At 40.2% G+C, this 16,149-nt stretch overlaps 3 protein-coding genes across 3 annotated transcripts in view; 1 reads left to right on the forward strand and 2 right to left on the reverse strand.

Annotated features, from left to right (window-relative positions):
- eps8l3b (EPS8-like 3b) overlaps nt 1-2,793 on the reverse strand; it is a 12,974-nt gene extending 10,181 nt beyond the window's left edge. Inside the window, exons 1-6 of the mRNA XM_037684220.1 lie at nt 2,686-2,793; nt 2,509-2,571; nt 1,141-1,229; nt 885-1,000; nt 736-800; nt 492-650 (exon numbers count right to left, since the gene is read on the reverse strand). Of these exons, the coding sequence (XP_037540148.1) occupies nt 492-650; nt 736-800; nt 885-1,000; nt 1,141-1,175 (375 nt within the window). The 5' untranslated portion in view covers nt 1,176-1,229; nt 2,509-2,571; nt 2,686-2,793. The remainder of the gene's footprint in view (nt 1-491; nt 651-735; nt 801-884; nt 1,001-1,140; nt 1,230-2,508; nt 2,572-2,685) is intronic.
- Nucleotides 2,794-3,103: 310 nt separating this feature from the next.
- On the reverse strand, nt 3,104-9,172 carry atp5pb (ATP synthase peripheral stalk-membrane subunit b). Its single transcript, XM_037684221.1, has 7 exons — nt 9,041-9,172; nt 8,332-8,368; nt 7,577-7,722; nt 6,224-6,387; nt 5,349-5,474; nt 4,586-4,765; nt 3,104-3,358 (listed from the first exon to the last, which is right to left on the reverse strand). Exons 1-7 carry the CDS (start codon nt 9,066-9,068, stop codon nt 3,281-3,283), a joined length of 759 nt encoding a protein of 252 aa, XP_037540149.1. The 5' UTR covers nt 9,069-9,172; the 3' UTR covers nt 3,104-3,280.
- Nucleotides 9,173-10,554: 1,382 nt separating this feature from the next.
- On the forward strand, nt 10,555-15,662 carry LOC119417022 (TRAF3-interacting JNK-activating modulator). Its single transcript, XM_037684222.1, has 14 exons — nt 10,555-10,597; nt 11,064-11,508; nt 11,597-11,732; nt 11,826-11,943; nt 12,038-12,065; nt 12,622-12,651; nt 12,777-12,872; nt 13,484-13,555; nt 13,751-13,891; nt 14,009-14,146; nt 14,233-14,368; nt 14,449-14,594; nt 14,973-15,089; nt 15,262-15,662. The coding sequence occupies exons 2-14, from the start codon at nt 11,098-11,100 to the stop codon at nt 15,460-15,462; spliced, it is 1,770 nt and encodes a 589-aa protein (XP_037540150.1). The 5' UTR covers nt 10,555-10,597; nt 11,064-11,097; the 3' UTR covers nt 15,463-15,662.
- The last annotated feature ends 487 nt before the right edge of the window (nt 15,663-16,149 follow it).

Genomic DNA, 16,149 nt, shown 5'->3' on the forward strand with positions numbered 1-16,149 from the left:
CATATTTATGTAAAAGGAGCTGTTTTTGTATGACAACCCAGTGATAAGGACGCTTGCAGTGCTAGCAATATGTTAGGACATCGTGCGCGCCGTTGAGTTTAGATTTGTGCAAATTCACAAATTTACCCTGTTCGAGTGTTGTCATTGTGTGAGTAAATGTCACGAAAACATTTGACATTAAACATAATCCAAGTTGAAGTGTTACATCATTTTCAGCCCCCTTTTTGGCATCTGCATTTGGTAGCAGGCCACATTGACAAAGACCATGCAGAATAATGCTGTAGTTTAATTCCACAGCAGAGAAAGATACTGTATGTAGTCTCTGTAAGTAGGTCTAATAAAAAAAAAACATTGGCATCGGTATCCGTTATTGGCCAATTAAGTTTTAACATATCGGATATCGGCCAAAAATCCAATATCGTGCATCCCTAGTAAAAATATTATCGCTGCTTCGGCTTTGGGAGATCATGACTCCTTTATAAATGACTGACCTTGGTCTCGATGTCAGAGAGCAGAAGGTACGGTCCTCTGAGCTCCATGATCATATCCTGAGGCCACAGACGACCTTTGGCGTCCAGTTGTACAAGTTTGGCCACGCAGTTGTCTGCTGTCCTCACCTCCTGGCCGTCCAGCTCACAGGTGAACAGATGCTGAGGGGAGAAGGGATGAGGATGGAGAGCTGAAGGCTGCGCAGTTAGGAACAAGTTCATCTTCTAGCAGAAAGAGACTTCCTACCTCCACTCTGACTTGAAAGCTGTCTGGTTGTTTGTTGAGCACCTCTGAGTATTCCTTTCTCTGCACTGAGATGAAAAGAAACAACAACCAAAGCCTGGATGGATTTTGTTCTCCACAAAATTACTCCTTACTAAAAAAAACAGACGTACTGTATATGGATCTTCCACTTGGTCTCGACATGCCGTTTCTCTGCAGCGGTGAACCTTGGGGCTCATCCTGCTGGAAAGGCCGTCTCTGTTGAGGGAAGTCTTCCTGTGGGAAACCTCTGAAGATAGACAACAATAAGGTAACTGTAAAACAGGATGAGCATTAATCAGATCATAAAACCATGTGTGTAAACGATTAACTGTAAAAAGAGAAATTTACCTTCAACGAAAGAAATGACATTTAACTGAACATACTAACCGGGAGTAAGAGAAGGGACCTGTGTTTCCAAACATCCTGAAGTGTTTTTTACTTTTAATGGGTGGAAATCACTTGGAAGATGCTCCAACCTGTAAGACATCGATCAGGTGAAGACGGACTCACACACGTGACATGTGTAAAGTCTCTTTGTGGCTTTTATTTTGTGGTTAGTGTAAGTTAAACATGCTTCTGACTCATTTTACACTCCTGTTTTTATTTAATCCTTTTCTTTTATCCTTTTAATGTTGTAGCAATTTTAAATCTTTTTGAGCTTCCGTGTCAGTATCTCGTTTATCTCACTCAATATTTGATTTAATGCTGTTTTATGTTAAATTGAGGATCTCGATTGTTGTTTTGTGCCTTAGTTATTGCAGTTTTATTGACGAGATTAGTTTTAAACTGAGGCTCTAACGGTGATTGTTTTCTGGTGGGTCGCAGGCCTTGAACTGGACAGAACAATATTAAGAAGAAAATCAATGTTCTGATTGTTACGTCAGTCTTCTGATTAATGTTAATTAACAATAACTTTAATAAGACATTGCTTGTTATATACTCAGTGGATAACTCAACTAAAGGTACATATTTTCAGTCCTTTTGAAACTTCTGAGTAGTTGGACCTTTTTATTTCCCATTTGTAGGCACTAGAGTCTAGAAAAAAGCTAGTTAGCAAAGTAGCATAGAAGGAAATATTTCCCTTTCGGGCGTCACCACTTGCTGTTCATTTTGGGTTATAATTACTTATTTTTTATTTATGTTGGCATGCAGTGATGTTATATTTTACTGTCTTAGGTTCAAACTGCACCATCTTTTATAGTTCATAATTAGAGAAATTCAAGTCTCCTCACACTGCGTTTCAACTCGTCATTCTGGGGTGATAGTGGGTTCCCAAGCCGGACCAGTTGAGAACCACAGGCCAAGACTGAGGACCCCTTTATGGTTTTGGCTCCTGCATTTTAGCTCATTTAAGTCAACAGCACATCTGCACAAGTTTTAAATCTAAAGAGAACATAAAATCTATTTTTAATTCTTCAAAAATGTGATTAGAGCATTAAATCTGTTGTTTATGTGGTGCTGCTACTCAACGATGCTTTTGACTTGAATTGTTTTACAGCACAAGAGGTAGAGCGAGAAAATTAAATTAAAACTGAAGACAACTGGCTGGCTGAGGCCCGGTTAATCAGTTACAGATGTAATAAATTCAGGGTTTAAATGACCAAAAAGGTTCAATTATTATCAAACTATTAGGAAAGATTTATTGTACGTCTTCACAAACCAGCATGAGCGGGCTCAGCATTTAATATTTAATCCTAATGTGTGGAATTGCTTAGTTGAGCAAATTGAGTTTTGGAGTTGAAAGCTGTCACGTACCTCCTGGACTGAACGCAGGATGTGAGACCAGTGATCCAAGCAACAACAAAAAGAAAAAACTTTCTGCAAAAAGCAAACACATTTTCCATCTCAGAACAGGAAGCAATCCTGCCACCAATAAAGATTTATTTGATCTCCTTCCATTATGACACCCAGTCACACCATCATCTTGTTTACCTCCGAGGATCAGCTCTGATCCGGCGTCATCGTTCTCTTATTCCAAAATATATTTCTCTCAAGTCTTGTCAGAAAGCCTCTGCTCCTCCACGGCTTGACAAATATCCGTGTCTGAAATCTCAAAGATCAAAGTGCAATGTTCTGAAAGGAGTGACGAATGGAGGGGGGTGGCCTGATTCGTCATCTGAGGTAGTTAAAGGAAGCAAAACGCTGGACCGTTATGATTCCAAAGGGTAATTTGGGCTTTATAAAGCTTACTTCAGAGCGATCAAAGGTCTCAAGTGCTTCACTCAAGTGTTTATGCAGGTATGTAGCTGAAACATTTTGTATAATAATGTGAAATGGTGCCGTCGCAGACAGTACGTCAAGGATTGTAATAAATACTAAAAGTTAGAATAATAAAACCAAGCAGGCAGCGTTGGATAAGAGAACCATTTATTTTACCATCTGCTGACGTGTAAATACTGTACACACCCATAATGTTGACAGAGACCTTCATTAAAGAGAAATAGTTTTTTTCTGTAAAGAAAGGCGACGTCTCGTCTTGGAACTATGAGTCGAGGATTTGAGGGCTTTTCTTTAGGGCCATGGTGGTTCAGACTGTAGCTTTGGCCTGCGTGGTCTTAGCCAGCGCCTTCAGGTCTGCGATGCACTTGGCGATGCTCTCCTTCTCCTGAAAGAACAAAAACGCAAGACAGAAAACATAAGACCATTACTGGGGTTTTTGTTAAATTTAGACCATGCATTAATATAAAGACTGCGCAAAACTATTTTATACATATTCCTATATTATGTTATCACTGTAAAATGTAGAGTACTGACTGTAATCATAGTGCAGATGTGCAAACACCTTGCCTTCAGGTAAATTGGGGTTTCCTGAGAAACAACGCCAGGGGTTTTGAACAACTTCCCCTCTGATGCTACAAATTAAGTTTCAGCGTCAGAGTATCCGAGTGCTGTCGTGTGAACAAGCGGCCGAAACACAGCAGAACAGTTCCAATTTTTAAACAGCGTCGCGTAAATTGAGCCCGAGTCGGGGTGCTGCAGGGTTCCAGTCACCAAAATCACCAAGCTTCCTCCTCCGTGCTTGAGTGTGTGTGCTGGGTTGCAACGAATTTGCTGCTTTGCATTCGGATCTTAGCCTTCTAAGATCCACTTTGAGCAGTAAATTATTCTGTAAGACCAACAATGAAGCTCTCGCCTCCTTGGCATTGAGTTAATGCACACCTGCACGCTGCAGACCAGCAAACTTTCAAACACACCTGGACCTGGCGACTACATACTACTGATTCATATTGGAGCATTTGTGGCTTTACTTTGTGTTTTAATGCTGTGAAATTCTGGCCTAGTTTTCATTAAAAATATTTTTAATTATTAAAACTCGTTCATCCGGGGTTATATTCAACAAATTTAAAGATTTTCTTTTTGTAAATTTTATTCTATTTCTATGCATTTGAAAAAATACTTCAGAGGGTATTTAAATACTTTGGATATATGTTTTTAATACAATTAAAAGAATATTCTTGATAAAAGAACTAAATATACCCTTCTCAATCAGCTCTAGTTTGTGACTAAATGTATTTGTCGTCCTTTCAAGCCATTTGCAAGTTTCACTTCAAAAATCATAAAAGCCACAAAAGTTGTTAAAAACAACTTGAGAAGTCTGGAAGTCCTACAATATGAGGCTGCATTAGATTATATTTCAATCACACTTATCTTGTATCCCAGCCAATACAGTAAATAAATCGTAAAGCAGCTTGATCATAAAAGGCACTTATCTTTACAGCACATAATAACGTTCTGGCCTTAACAGATGGTTTTTTTTTTTGTTTCCTCATCAGCAAAGCTTTAGGCTGTGAGATGGCTTCAGGCTTTTAATAACAACAAGATAGTTGCCAACCTGCTGAGGAGTGATGCTGCCGATGACGCTCTTCTCCAACCAGTTGACCATGTGCTCCTGTTCCAGCCGGTGGTTGAGGTGCTGAAGGGCGAGCTGATAGTCCAGGCGCCTCTTTATTTCATTGGTCACCATGTGTAGCCTCTCCCTGTAGTTGGTCTCCAGCAGCATTGCGACATTGTTCTGACATGGCAAGCAGGAGAAAAATCTTAAATATGCAGCAAGAGTTCAGATAACGCACGCACCAAAATGTTCAACGAGAGTCAAGAGAGGCACTTTCACCAATGAGAAGACGACTTAAGACGCAAAAATACATTAAAATTATTGACCGTTACAACATAAATCCAGAAAAGAATTGAAAAGTTCTTCCAACACACTGTACAGGTGTAGTGAAGAAACATAATCCATCACACATCAGAACAATGTAGGGTTATTTTTAACCCTATTTAATGTTATTTATTTATTTTTACCGTACTGTAACCCAATTTATTATGTTCAATTTAAGCCTTTTCTCAATCCCAAAAAACACTTCTTGGATCTAAATAGCCTGTAAAGTGATTACCTATATGATGACTAGTAATTTAAACGTCCTTTTTTTTAACTCCTTTTCAATGCGTTTACTTATTTCCATTTATCTTGCCATTTTTATGGTAATCTGGGTCTTGCAGTTCCTACTTGTTGCCAGCAGAGGGAGTAATGGTGCCAGCTGCAAAACGTTAGGATTTCTGATATGACAAAGAACAATAATGAAGTCAGTGCCGCTTACCCTCTTAGCATCAAAGAGCATCCATCTTCCCTCTACTCGCCACTGCTCCTTTTTCTCCTCCTCAATGGCTTCAGTCAGACTAGACATGGAGCGATCTTTCATCTCCTGGATTTGGGCCATTTTCTCCTGAGAGGGAAATGCAGATCAAAGACACAATTGCACAGCTTGTACGAAAAAGAACCAGGATCTAATGTCTGAAAGCAATAATAGTTTCTGTAATTACACACTGTTGTTGCCAAATAGGCTACATTCACACTGCAGGGAGAAGTGGCCCCAAAACCTTTTTTTTTTTTGCTCATATGTCACACATACTTAAATGTTTTTATGGCCATTTGGACACGCATCTTAAGCTAAGACTCAGCGGTAAAAAGAGGGCTGCTGTTATATCTGGGTACGTTGCCAGTCTCTAGGCAAAAAAAGACATTTGAACAAACCGTAAAAAGAATGAATACCAACTGATAAAGCCGTGTTTTCTTTGGTCTTCATGTCACAAAAAGGCTCTTAAAGAATGTCCATTCTGAGTACATTTGTGTAAGATTTGCTTCTTTTTTTTTTGACATTGTGAGGCCTTCAAGTGATTTGTGAATTGATTTAATAAACGTCATTAATGCTAATCTGACTGAAATATTGATGAACATTAGGAGGCTGCAACAATATTAGCATCAGCTAACGTACATGTCATATTTAATGGATGACCGTTTGAAATAACTTCAAGCAATGTCACGTTTTGTTGAATGTTTGTCACTTCACCTCCTCCACTTTAAGGGCAAGGAATCAAGTGTCAAGTTTGTGATCCCAACATATTGTGCATGCAGATTAATCTATAAATTATCAGTAGTCTGTGTTCTGCATTGAAAACAGCCATTTCAGCTTACCTCATTCAGTTTGTCAGCAAAAGCTGCAACACTTGGACCAAATTTCTTGACAGCATAAACTATGACAGCGCCTATGCAGATAGCAGAAATCGTCTCATGGTTGATCACGTAGATTTCCTTGGAAAGCATGTAGGTGATGAGACCAGTGCCAAACACGTAGGGCCCTGTAGGAAAAATTATACGTAATCAGCTGGGTCATATCCTGCAGTAAGGCAAACATGAAGAGATGTTCAAACATCATCTTGTTGAATGGGTCTTAAGGGTGAAGAGTGTTTTATAAAACATTTTGCAGTTTATGTTTCTAAAAGTAAGATTTAGATTTAGAAGCTAAGAAGGGCAGCACAAAGGCTACTGTTGCCTCACAGCAAGAAGGTCCTGGGTTCAAAGTCCTGTTGGGATCTGAGGTCTTTCTGTAGGGAGTTTGAATGTTCTCGTGTTTGCATGAATTTTATCCAGGTACACTAGTCCCTCGCTACTTCGCGGTTCGACTTTTGCGGTTTTTCAAAGTAAGATTGAACAAGAGGAGAAAAAAAATTGTACAGGATACATGATTGTCAACTTTAATGTTACTCATGTGATTGAGACAGTACTGGATACTGTACAGTAAAACGTTAACGAGTAAATTAAATACTTCAGAGAGGCACTGTCATTTTGTAGTTTTCGCTCAATAAGCCTGTATCCCCCGCTCATAAGGACTACATTTCCCAGAAGCCAACAGTGCCCCACACAGAAGCCCAGTTGCCTTCTGCTGAAATACATAGAAGGAAAGTTTTGATCTGATCTAAAAAAGTTTGGTGCTTATTACTGTTCAGTGACTTCCGACACCCAGCAGATGCAGAAAGCCACATGGAACCCATAGGGAACAGGACCAGAACCGGAGCAGAACCAGACCTCCAGACCTATCGGCGAATCAGAGAGCTGATAGCCAGCCCATGAGGACTTTGAAGCGGGGGAGGCACCACCGTATGTCTGGCTACTCTCTGGAGCACACCCAGACTTTATTTATCTCTTTATAGGACCACTGGACTCAACCGATTTGAGTTTAGAAAATTGCAAGTGTGTGGGAAGGGATTCTAGCGCCTTAAAATATATATGAAAACTAAAATAAATATAAAATTGCTACTTCAAGGATTTTTACTTCTTGCGGGGGGTTTGGAACGTAACCGCTGCAATAAACGAGGGACTACTGTACACCGGTTTCCTCCCACAGTCCAAAAACATGCATGTTAGGCTGCTTTCAGGTCTAGGCCTCCATTGCAAAAAAAAGATTTGTGATCTCAGTGGGATTTGCCTGGTTAAATAACGGTTAATAAATAAATATAAAAAGCTTGCAAATGATGCAACACCACTAACCTGTAACTCCAGTTTTGGGGTACAACAGCTGAAAAAACTCCTCTGGGATGAAGCCATGTCGCACTTTGCCTCCTTTCTCAGGTAAAGGGGGAAGAGGGGCCAGACTCTGGGATGATGTATGCAGGGAGCGAGATCCATGGACCAAGCTGAGGTAGACAACATGAGCAGATTAGTCTCCTTGAAAATTTATCAAATGGGGATCTTCTAGCTCATGTTTTCTTTAACTGAGGCAGTCTTTTCTAGATTTTATCAGGAGATAATAAAGAAAAATTATGCATATATTTCAGCTTAACTCCCACACTTCAGGCAAATATTTTGTTTTAGTCAGATTAGCATGCAAAAGAAAAAGCTCTCACTGGATTTACAGCTGTAACTCCATAAGTCACCACATTCATTAGTACTTTGCTTAAATTTAGGGCTCCCAGTTGATTCGCTTGTTTGTTTTTTTAAACCAATAAATGGTTGTGTTAACTGTAAAATTACTGTACATAAATTTGCATCAATGTTTATTCATGATAGTTCAGATTCTGATTTGTCACTTCTTGTTGTGATGTCAAGATCTACAAGTGTTGAGCTGATGTTTTCATAGTCACAATCTCCTAGTGCATACTACACACATCTGTGTGAAATAAAGTGAACATGATGCACTTGTTGGGACAAAAAACAGGAGTACTGCAATAATTTCTGGAGACATACGAGCTCCTGCATTATTAGAGAAACACTGCATTAATAAAAGCAATACTGAAGATACAAACCCAGCTCTAATGGGGCCACAGCCTTTCAGGGAGTTGGCTGAAAACAGAAGAAACAAGTTGAACGTTATGTAGTATATATTTTTATCTTATCTACACTGATTTCCAAAATATTAGCAAAAATGCATTAACCTTTGCAGAGTTGGAACTCGTGCACATTAAATTAAATAAACATTTTGGCAAAATGCCTGAAAACCTGTTAAGATTATTTGCCAAATACACTTGAGCCAAGATATTTTAGAGGACTTTTACCGACTGACAGAAAAATATCACAGTATTAAGACGTGGTGAGCATTACAATAGCAAGTTTTAAAGTAAAAAAAAAATAATAAAAAAAACATTAGGAACAGATATAATTGGGCTCTTCCTGCTAGATAATACCCTAAATACATAACTAGCTGTGCAAAGCTAATGCTAGCTACATTAGTTTCAGTTTACTAAAGCTAAACACAAACAAAAATAACAGACAATAGAAAAACAGATATATTAAATTTATTTTCTTGTTACTGTTGACATAAGCATGAATGCAACAAACCTCAAATCTAGCAAACTGTATTAGCAACAACAGATAGCTAGCATTAGCACGTCTCATTCAGAGTGCGGCCTTCAGTTTACCCTTCAGATTTAGTCATTTTAAACGACCTTTCCAATTGTATGTATGCTAAAAACATGGAGTTATTACGGTCAGAGTAAATGCTACTTTAATACAGACCTGAGAGAATAACAAATCTCGACAGCATGGTTGAAAAAATTTGAAGTGCCAAGTTCTTGCTTCGCCGGGCACCCTTGTTTCAGCCTCTCAGTGCCCTTCTGCAAAGCCACAAGGATGGCGGACACGGGAGGAAATCTCGCGAGAGTTCAGGGTGAATCTCGCTTATTTTTTCCAAAGTGTGACCGTTAGATGGCGCTGTGAGCAAACAGACTGCTTATTCTACAATTAACGCAAGAACATTGTACAGTTCAGGCAACAGTGGTTATATTAAATATTAGGATAATGAGGTGCCGATATACTGAAAAAATAAACAAAAGTTTTGTAAACAAAACCACATAGGAGCAAGGTAAGAGCTACTAAAACTAAAAACTATTTACAGGTATAGCAATAGAATACATTGTTTTGTTAAGCATTGTGTGTGCACTTCCTTACAAAGATTTCAGCAATGTAAACATTCAGCTACATTATAAGTAAAATGTGCAAAAGAAGAAACACTTGGTTCCCACTAATAAATGTTGATGCAACTTGGGACCCTGTGTACACAATTTCGTTCCACCACATGTACCACATGTGGTATGACAAATAAATAAACTTTGACTCTTTGACTTTGAATCTGAGAATTAAATATATATGCTAAAGATATTATTGGACACACATACTAGAGTTTTGGTTAGGAATAAATGTTTAGGAGATGTAAACTGAAGACAAAGTAATTACAATTTTACATGTGTTTTCAAAGACCGCATACATCTTATTTTTAATTTTAACATAAAGCTATATGTATATTTCTATGTTATTATATAGATATATATTTATATATAAAGCTGATTTACAGTTTGATAATAATAATCTTCACTTAAAATACCAATTATTTTTGTTACCTTTTTGAGCAAAGGTAAAAAGTATGTATCCTAACGCCATAAAATTAATACACCTGCTGAAAACAATAAGATTTAGGTAGAAAAAAAAATCTGCCTGTAAGTATTTTTAAACCGCTACTTGGTTGCCAATAACTGCGCCTAAAGGCTGAATTTTGATTGACTGCGATCATGAGGAAGTGTATGAAGGGTATAGAGTTTACATAATGCTAAAATCAAGTGTTTTTGTCTAAATAGTCTTGAAAACGTGTTTAAACTTAAATTAGATGTAAGTCAGGTTAAAGTTCTTGACAAACGTCTGTGTATCACGGTCATTCAGTAATTTATTTGAATGAGAAATGTAGCGCCGGTCACGAAAAGTTCACACACACACAGCTGATCTTTTTCTCTGTGTTTAATCCCAGACTGCGTGCAGGAGTGAGGGGAGCTGTCCGAGTCTGTAATCTTGAGGCCCACCCGTGTGTGGCATCGGCGTGGAGCGAGTGGCTGCTGAGATAGAGGAACATATGACGCTGTGGTTCTCTTCACTTCCTGTAAAATTATGCTCTACAGAAGCAGCTACATGTGAAACAGAGACGAAAACCTCGGACGCTGTGAGAGAAGAGAAAGAAAATGGTTGACCTCTCCTCTCCTCTCCTCTCAGAAAGATTCCCCCCCAGTGAATAGGATGGCTTAAAAGGTAAGCCCCCATCAACATGAATTTATGCGTGTTAAGCAGAATTTTGTCTTTGATTTTTCTTGCACCTGCACGGCTGTAATCAACATTTGCCGGGGCCTGCACGAGGCTCCACCACTGTGGAAATGGATGTTAAAGAAGCTTTCTAATCAAATATATAACACAACTTTTGTTATATTTTTAGAGGTAAACTCGTGCAGATGATTCATTCTGCTTGAGTCTCAGATAATGTTTAAGATCCACGTTGTTACTTTTCTTTATGCCTGACTGATCACATCACCCGGCACAGATCACCAATGTTCCTTTGAGTAAACAAAGGTTTCTGAGAGAGTAGCACCATTCAGACTTTATTCTTTGTAACATGCGCCTTCTTTCAACAGCTTCTTTCTCACAAAACAATTAATCAATATCTGCATGTTCAGCTGTCTGAAATAGTCACAAATTGTTCCTAATGTTGTCGTCTTTGTAGTGCTGAGGCTCCGTGAACAGCCCGAGGAGCTGCCATGGACTCCTCGACCAGCTTCAAAAGAAAATACTTCCCAGAGAGAGAGTTTGACCAAAAAGTGGATTGCAGAGCTGAGAGACGGGAAGACCTAAGAGGACGCAACAACGTGACGTCGTGTCGAAGCCCCACGAGAGACGTGGACACGAGACAGATCAAGAATAAACTGAAGGAAAAAAGGCAGCTGGAGTTTCTGAGGAGGAGATCAGTCAGCCCAGAGCCAAGTCGCCCCAAGTGTCAGAACTGCTTTCGGAGAGGAAACCCTACTCTGGATATATTTTCAGATAAATATCTCAGTAAGTCTGAGAGACTATTTACAAATATACAATATCCACCCTCTGCTGATGGACATCAAGAGATGATTTTAACAGCAGAGAGCAGAATAACTGAATCTCCAGGAACCAGCAAATGGGTAAATGATGCTTTATCATCTAGACCTCTTCTGCTGTTTCTGGTCAGGTGTGAGTAATTCTTCTATTTATTCTTTATTATTTCTTTAGGCTGCTTTATGGTCAGAACCGGTAAAACCGACCAAGCAAGAGAAAAGTCATGCAAAGAAACAGACGTCTACCTCCACAGCAGTGACAATGGAATCCAGCCAGCTCTGGATAAAAAGCACACAGAAAAGAGACAGCAGTATGAATGGGAGCACTATTATGCAACTTTTTGTGCTGTTAAATATAATTAAGTCTGATTTACTATCAAGATAACTTTTATTTTCTCTTGTAGCTCAGAAGACAATAGTCAGAACAATGACTCAGACGGAAAGGATTCACCAAACATTGTCGGTGCAGACGGAAAATTCTCACCAAAAAAAGACACTTCGAGAGGTCAGCGCGCAGACAGAGTGAGTTTCATTCAGGACTGAGTTATCATCAAATGTCAGATTTATCATGCGAGGCGGCTCTGATTTGGGTTTTATATTCTTCATCACCTCACAGGTCCGGCCTCGTCACAGTCAAAGAGTCGGTAAGTTTCAAACAGCTGCTTTTTTGGTATTTCTTTACAAAGTTCAGGTGGAGACAAAGGTTAAAGGTCTCAAACTCCATCCATCCATTATCTTTAGCCGCTTCTTCCGTTTTGGATCACGGGGGTCACTGGTGCCCATATCCATCCTTCACGTGTTGGATATGGGGGGGACACCCTGGACAGGTCTCCAGTCCATCACTGGGACACATAGAGACAAACGAGACAAACAACCATTCACTCACTCACTCACATCTAGGGGCAGTTTAGTTACCAGTCAGTCTAACATGCATGCTTTTGGTCTGTGGGAGGAAACAGGAGTACCCAGAGAAAACTCATGCATGCACGGAGAGAACATGCAAACTATCCAGAAAGGTCCCCGGCCGGGATTTGATCCAGCGACCTTCTCGCTGAGAGGCAACAGCTCTACCAGCTGAGCCACCGTGCTGCCGGTCATGAAATCATTAGATGGAAAACGTGTTTGTTTTATCGTTGTAATCAAATGTCCTTTTTCCTTTTCAGATTTGACCTGTTTTTAATCTTTTACATCTCTTTACAGGACATCCAGAGATTATCTGACTGCCTGCAGGTGAATCAAACATCACACTCAGCAGGGCTTTTTACAATAATTTTATGCAAAGTGACGCTAAATGTGCTCAGTTTGCGTTTCACTGCTGCAGAAATCACTCATCTGATCTTTCTTCTTCTTCTCAGGAAGCCCTGTGGAGAGAGGAGGCAGTGAAGAAGAAACTGGCTCTCCTCAAGGAGATCACAGCAAACCTCATCAACTCATCAGATGTGTTGTGGACGGTAAGATGCTAACACACATCAGAGGCACTCATAGATTTTAAGGATTGCAGTTTTAAAGCTATAAACGTGCATTTTTGATCGTTTACGCTCGTGTTCTTGCTGGCTTTTGCTCTTCCTTCGGTTGGTTTTGTGCTGAAAGTTGTCACACGCGTGTACCCATCAGCGTGCAGCTGCTCGTGTCTCAGGAAGGCCTGTGCAGCTTGTGGTTTTCAAGCTTCCTGCTTCCGTTTTCATCTATAGGACGAGCACAAACTGTCGCTCTAACACAGGAAGGGCGTACCAGTCTGACTGAGGTGCATCCTCAGCAGCTTTCATCTAGTTCTAATACTGGATGTAGATATTAGTTTTACATTTGTTTTCAACAGCTCAGTCATTTTTACTGTTTAAGTGAAATTTCTCATCTTTTTAAAAAATATTTCAAGCTGTTTCTCACTGAGGTGTGTTATCACCTGGCAGGTTTCCAGTGTACCCTTTTCTGCTCTTTGTGATGTCTCTTGAAGATAAACTGGTTCAACTGCCCGCTGTTTGTCTCAGCTGTTGACACAAGAAGCATTAACTTTCCATCTGCAGGTTAGAGCCCGACAGTCACTCATTTCCTCTCTAACCCACAGTCTCGCTGCAGTGAGGACCTGCTGAGAAACAAGATCAAAGTTCTGGAGGCGCAGCTGCAAGTCTGTGTGCAGGTAAGAAGCAGACGATAAACCACTGATGCATTTTGTTTAATCACATGGTTTTTATATGGTTTCTGCAAACATTACCCTCCCTGACATTCCTGAGAACTTCACTTTAGGTCTATATGTGCTCTCCTCAGTTTGTTTGTTAGTTTCTCACCCTGTGTTTATGTAAAGGTTTAACTCTGCATTGTTGTGCTCCCACAGACATTTCCAAAAGATGGAGTGAAGAAGCTGGTGCTTCAGATGGAGAGGCAGAGGCAGATGTATGAGGAAAAGGCCTTCGTTTCGCTGCAGAAGGCCTCTCAGGAGAGAAGTGAGGCGCTCAGCAGAGCTGAGACGCTGCAGGTGAAACAACAGAGCCTCATCTGACAGCTCAAACATCACAATCATGTCAGATTTATTAGAATATCAACACTACAGTTTATATTTTTTCAATGAAAATTGTAATTCTTTTGCCCACAGGAAGCACTAAACACAGCCCAGGCAGAGGCGCAGAGGTGGGAGAGCCTTCACAAAGATCTGAAGCTGAGCTGTGGTCAACTCAGGGAGAAGCAGCACCTCAGAGATGAACAGCTGCAGCGGCTGCACAGTCAAGTGGAGGTACGGTCAACTGTCGCAAACCGCACAGTCAGGAGTTTGGGTTTGAGTCAGTCTAAATAAAAACCATGACGGTGTGTTTCGTGCAGCTGTTCAAAACCCAAGAGCTCGAGCTGAGGGAGGAGGTGGCGTCACTGAGACAAGAAAAGCAGGAGCTCCGGTACAACTTTCGCCTGCTGGAGGAGGACAACCAGACTTTAAGAGACGAGCTCCAGCAGCTTCAAGGCAGGACGTTTGACTCACATTCACATACATTTAACCCTGACCCAGTTTCTTATTAGTTTAAAATCCTCTCCGCCTCGTAGATGTTGGCGACGAGGGGCGGAACTTCTTCACGCATGAGCATCTTAAATCAGAGGAGGCGAAACCACGACTGACCTCCAGGAGGGACTCGCACCTGGAGGAGGAGCTTCGACACGCTCAGGAGAAACTGCAGCTCAAAGACAAAGAGGTCAACTGAGACACATTCATGCTGTGGTTCAGAAAATCCCAATTCTTTCCAGCTTTTGGCTCCATTTACAGACAAAAGTAACGTCTTGTAAATACAGTTTAGTTGGTCATATTTTAGAAAAGCAAACAAAGAATACCTCACTTCTTTGGTCGTTTACATGTTAGAGACACAGATGCTTATTGTGTTGCCCCGCTGTGTTTAATTAGCTCAGAAATGTTGCTCAAAGTGCAGGTTTTCACTTCACAGATGGAATAAAAGCTCATTTAATGAGTTTGACTTGAGATACTTGAACGTTCACCTGGATCGAAAATGTATTTCTGCTCAATTTAGTCTGTATGTTCTGTTCCATATGGTGTGTGTGTGTGTGTGTGTGTGCAGTGTGAGGAGCTGCAGACCGAGCTGCATGCCATGGAGCATGAGTGTCAGTCCAGCCAGGCCAGACTGTCGCAGTGCAGAGACGAACTCCGGCAGCTCAGCCAGCGCCGCAGGAGAACGGTGAGCATGTGTGTGTGTGTGTGTGTGTATGTGTGTGTGTCTCATTATCCCATTTTGTTGTGACCCCGCTTTACCATTTAATTCCATCGTTGCTTTAGAGCTCATCAGAGCAGAAGTAAAGCTTGACGCTCTGTTTTCTGGCCCATGCTCTGATTGTTTCCTCTCCGTTCAGACGCCGTGTGGCTCCTGGTGGAGGGGTTGTGTGTTTCTCCTCCTTCTCCTCGCTGTAGCAGGGGTTGCCATGTTGTGGTTGTGGCATCCTCCTTTCAGGGATCAGCTTGACATCCTGTACTTGGACATACAGACCAGAATCGAAGACTATCTGATGGAAATGGCCTCTCCTCGACATTGGGGCTGTTTTAGACCAATATGATGACGTCACAGCTTAGAAACTTCTGTAGGTTTTTCTACTCATCTAGTTATTGTGTTAAAATTAATTTTTGTGTGAATTGTTTTGGTACGTTCATAGCTTATGTGGAGTTTGTGCGGCGATGTGTTGAAATGTGAAACATGTACTGTAGACGTGAGGAGCGGAGGTGAACACAGTATTTAAAAAAATACAGGCTTTAAAAACTCACAGTGACTCTAAAATTGTGAGTCTAAACATGTAAATTATAGAATAAAAGGAAACCTCTTGTACTGTAAAAGGTCTATCATAACAGAAGCACCATCTTTAATGAGTAAAATTTATTAGCAAATATTTGATGAGTACTGTCATAAAACAACTGCCTGGCTTTTTTCTGACCTAAGAACTCCAAAAAACAAATAAAATAAAAGTGAAACATGAAAACTGTTGTGAACGTATCTTCTTGTTTTGTAATAAAGAAAATATTGTAAAAAAAATATTGCTGCTTTAAGCAGCGTTAAAAGAAAGGAATCACACAATGAAATCCTGAGGATATCTATAAAACATGTTTGTATCAAATAACTGTGTTTTGTTGGTTTTTAAAAAAAAAAAAAAAAAATTAACCAGTTATCAGATGTTTTTTGCACATGTTTAATCTGGTTGAAGTGACGTTTTCTCAACTTTAATGGTCAGTTTTATCTGCTTTACACTCCA

The sequence above is a fragment of the Nematolebias whitei genome, chromosome 11, assembly GCF_014905685.2.
Source record: "Nematolebias whitei isolate Nwh7 chromosome 11, NemWhi1, whole genome shotgun sequence".
Taxonomy (NCBI): Eukaryota; Metazoa; Chordata; class Actinopteri; order Cyprinodontiformes; family Rivulidae; genus Nematolebias; species Nematolebias whitei.

What these genes read in the sequence shown, in the direction of transcription:
- atp5pb (XM_037684221.1), bottom strand. Translation starts at nt 9,068, where the DNA reads ATGCTGTCGAGATTTGTTATTCTCTCAG. An exon ending in GAGATTTGTTATTCTCTCAG is followed by an intron (nt 8,369 to 9,040) that starts GTCTGTATTAAA and finishes TTCTGTTTTCAG; the next exon opens with CCAACTCCCTGAAAGGCTGT. An exon ending in GCAGCATCACTCCTCAGCAG is followed by an intron (nt 3,359 to 4,585) that starts GTTGGCAACTAT and finishes TTGTTCTTTCAG; the next exon opens with GAGAAGGAGAGCATCGCCAA.
- LOC119417022 (XM_037684222.1), top strand. Translation starts at nt 11,098, where the DNA reads ATGGACTCCTCGACCAGCTTCAAAAGAAAATACTTCCCAGAGAGAGAG. An exon ending in GAGGTCAGCGCGCAGACAGA is followed by an intron (nt 11,944 to 12,037) that starts GTGAGTTTCATT and finishes ATCACCTCACAG; the next exon opens with GTCCGGCCTCGTCACAGTCA. An exon ending in GCCAGCGCCGCAGGAGAACG is followed by an intron (nt 15,090 to 15,261) that starts GTGAGCATGTGT and finishes CTCTCCGTTCAG; the next exon opens with ACGCCGTGTGGCTCCTGGTG.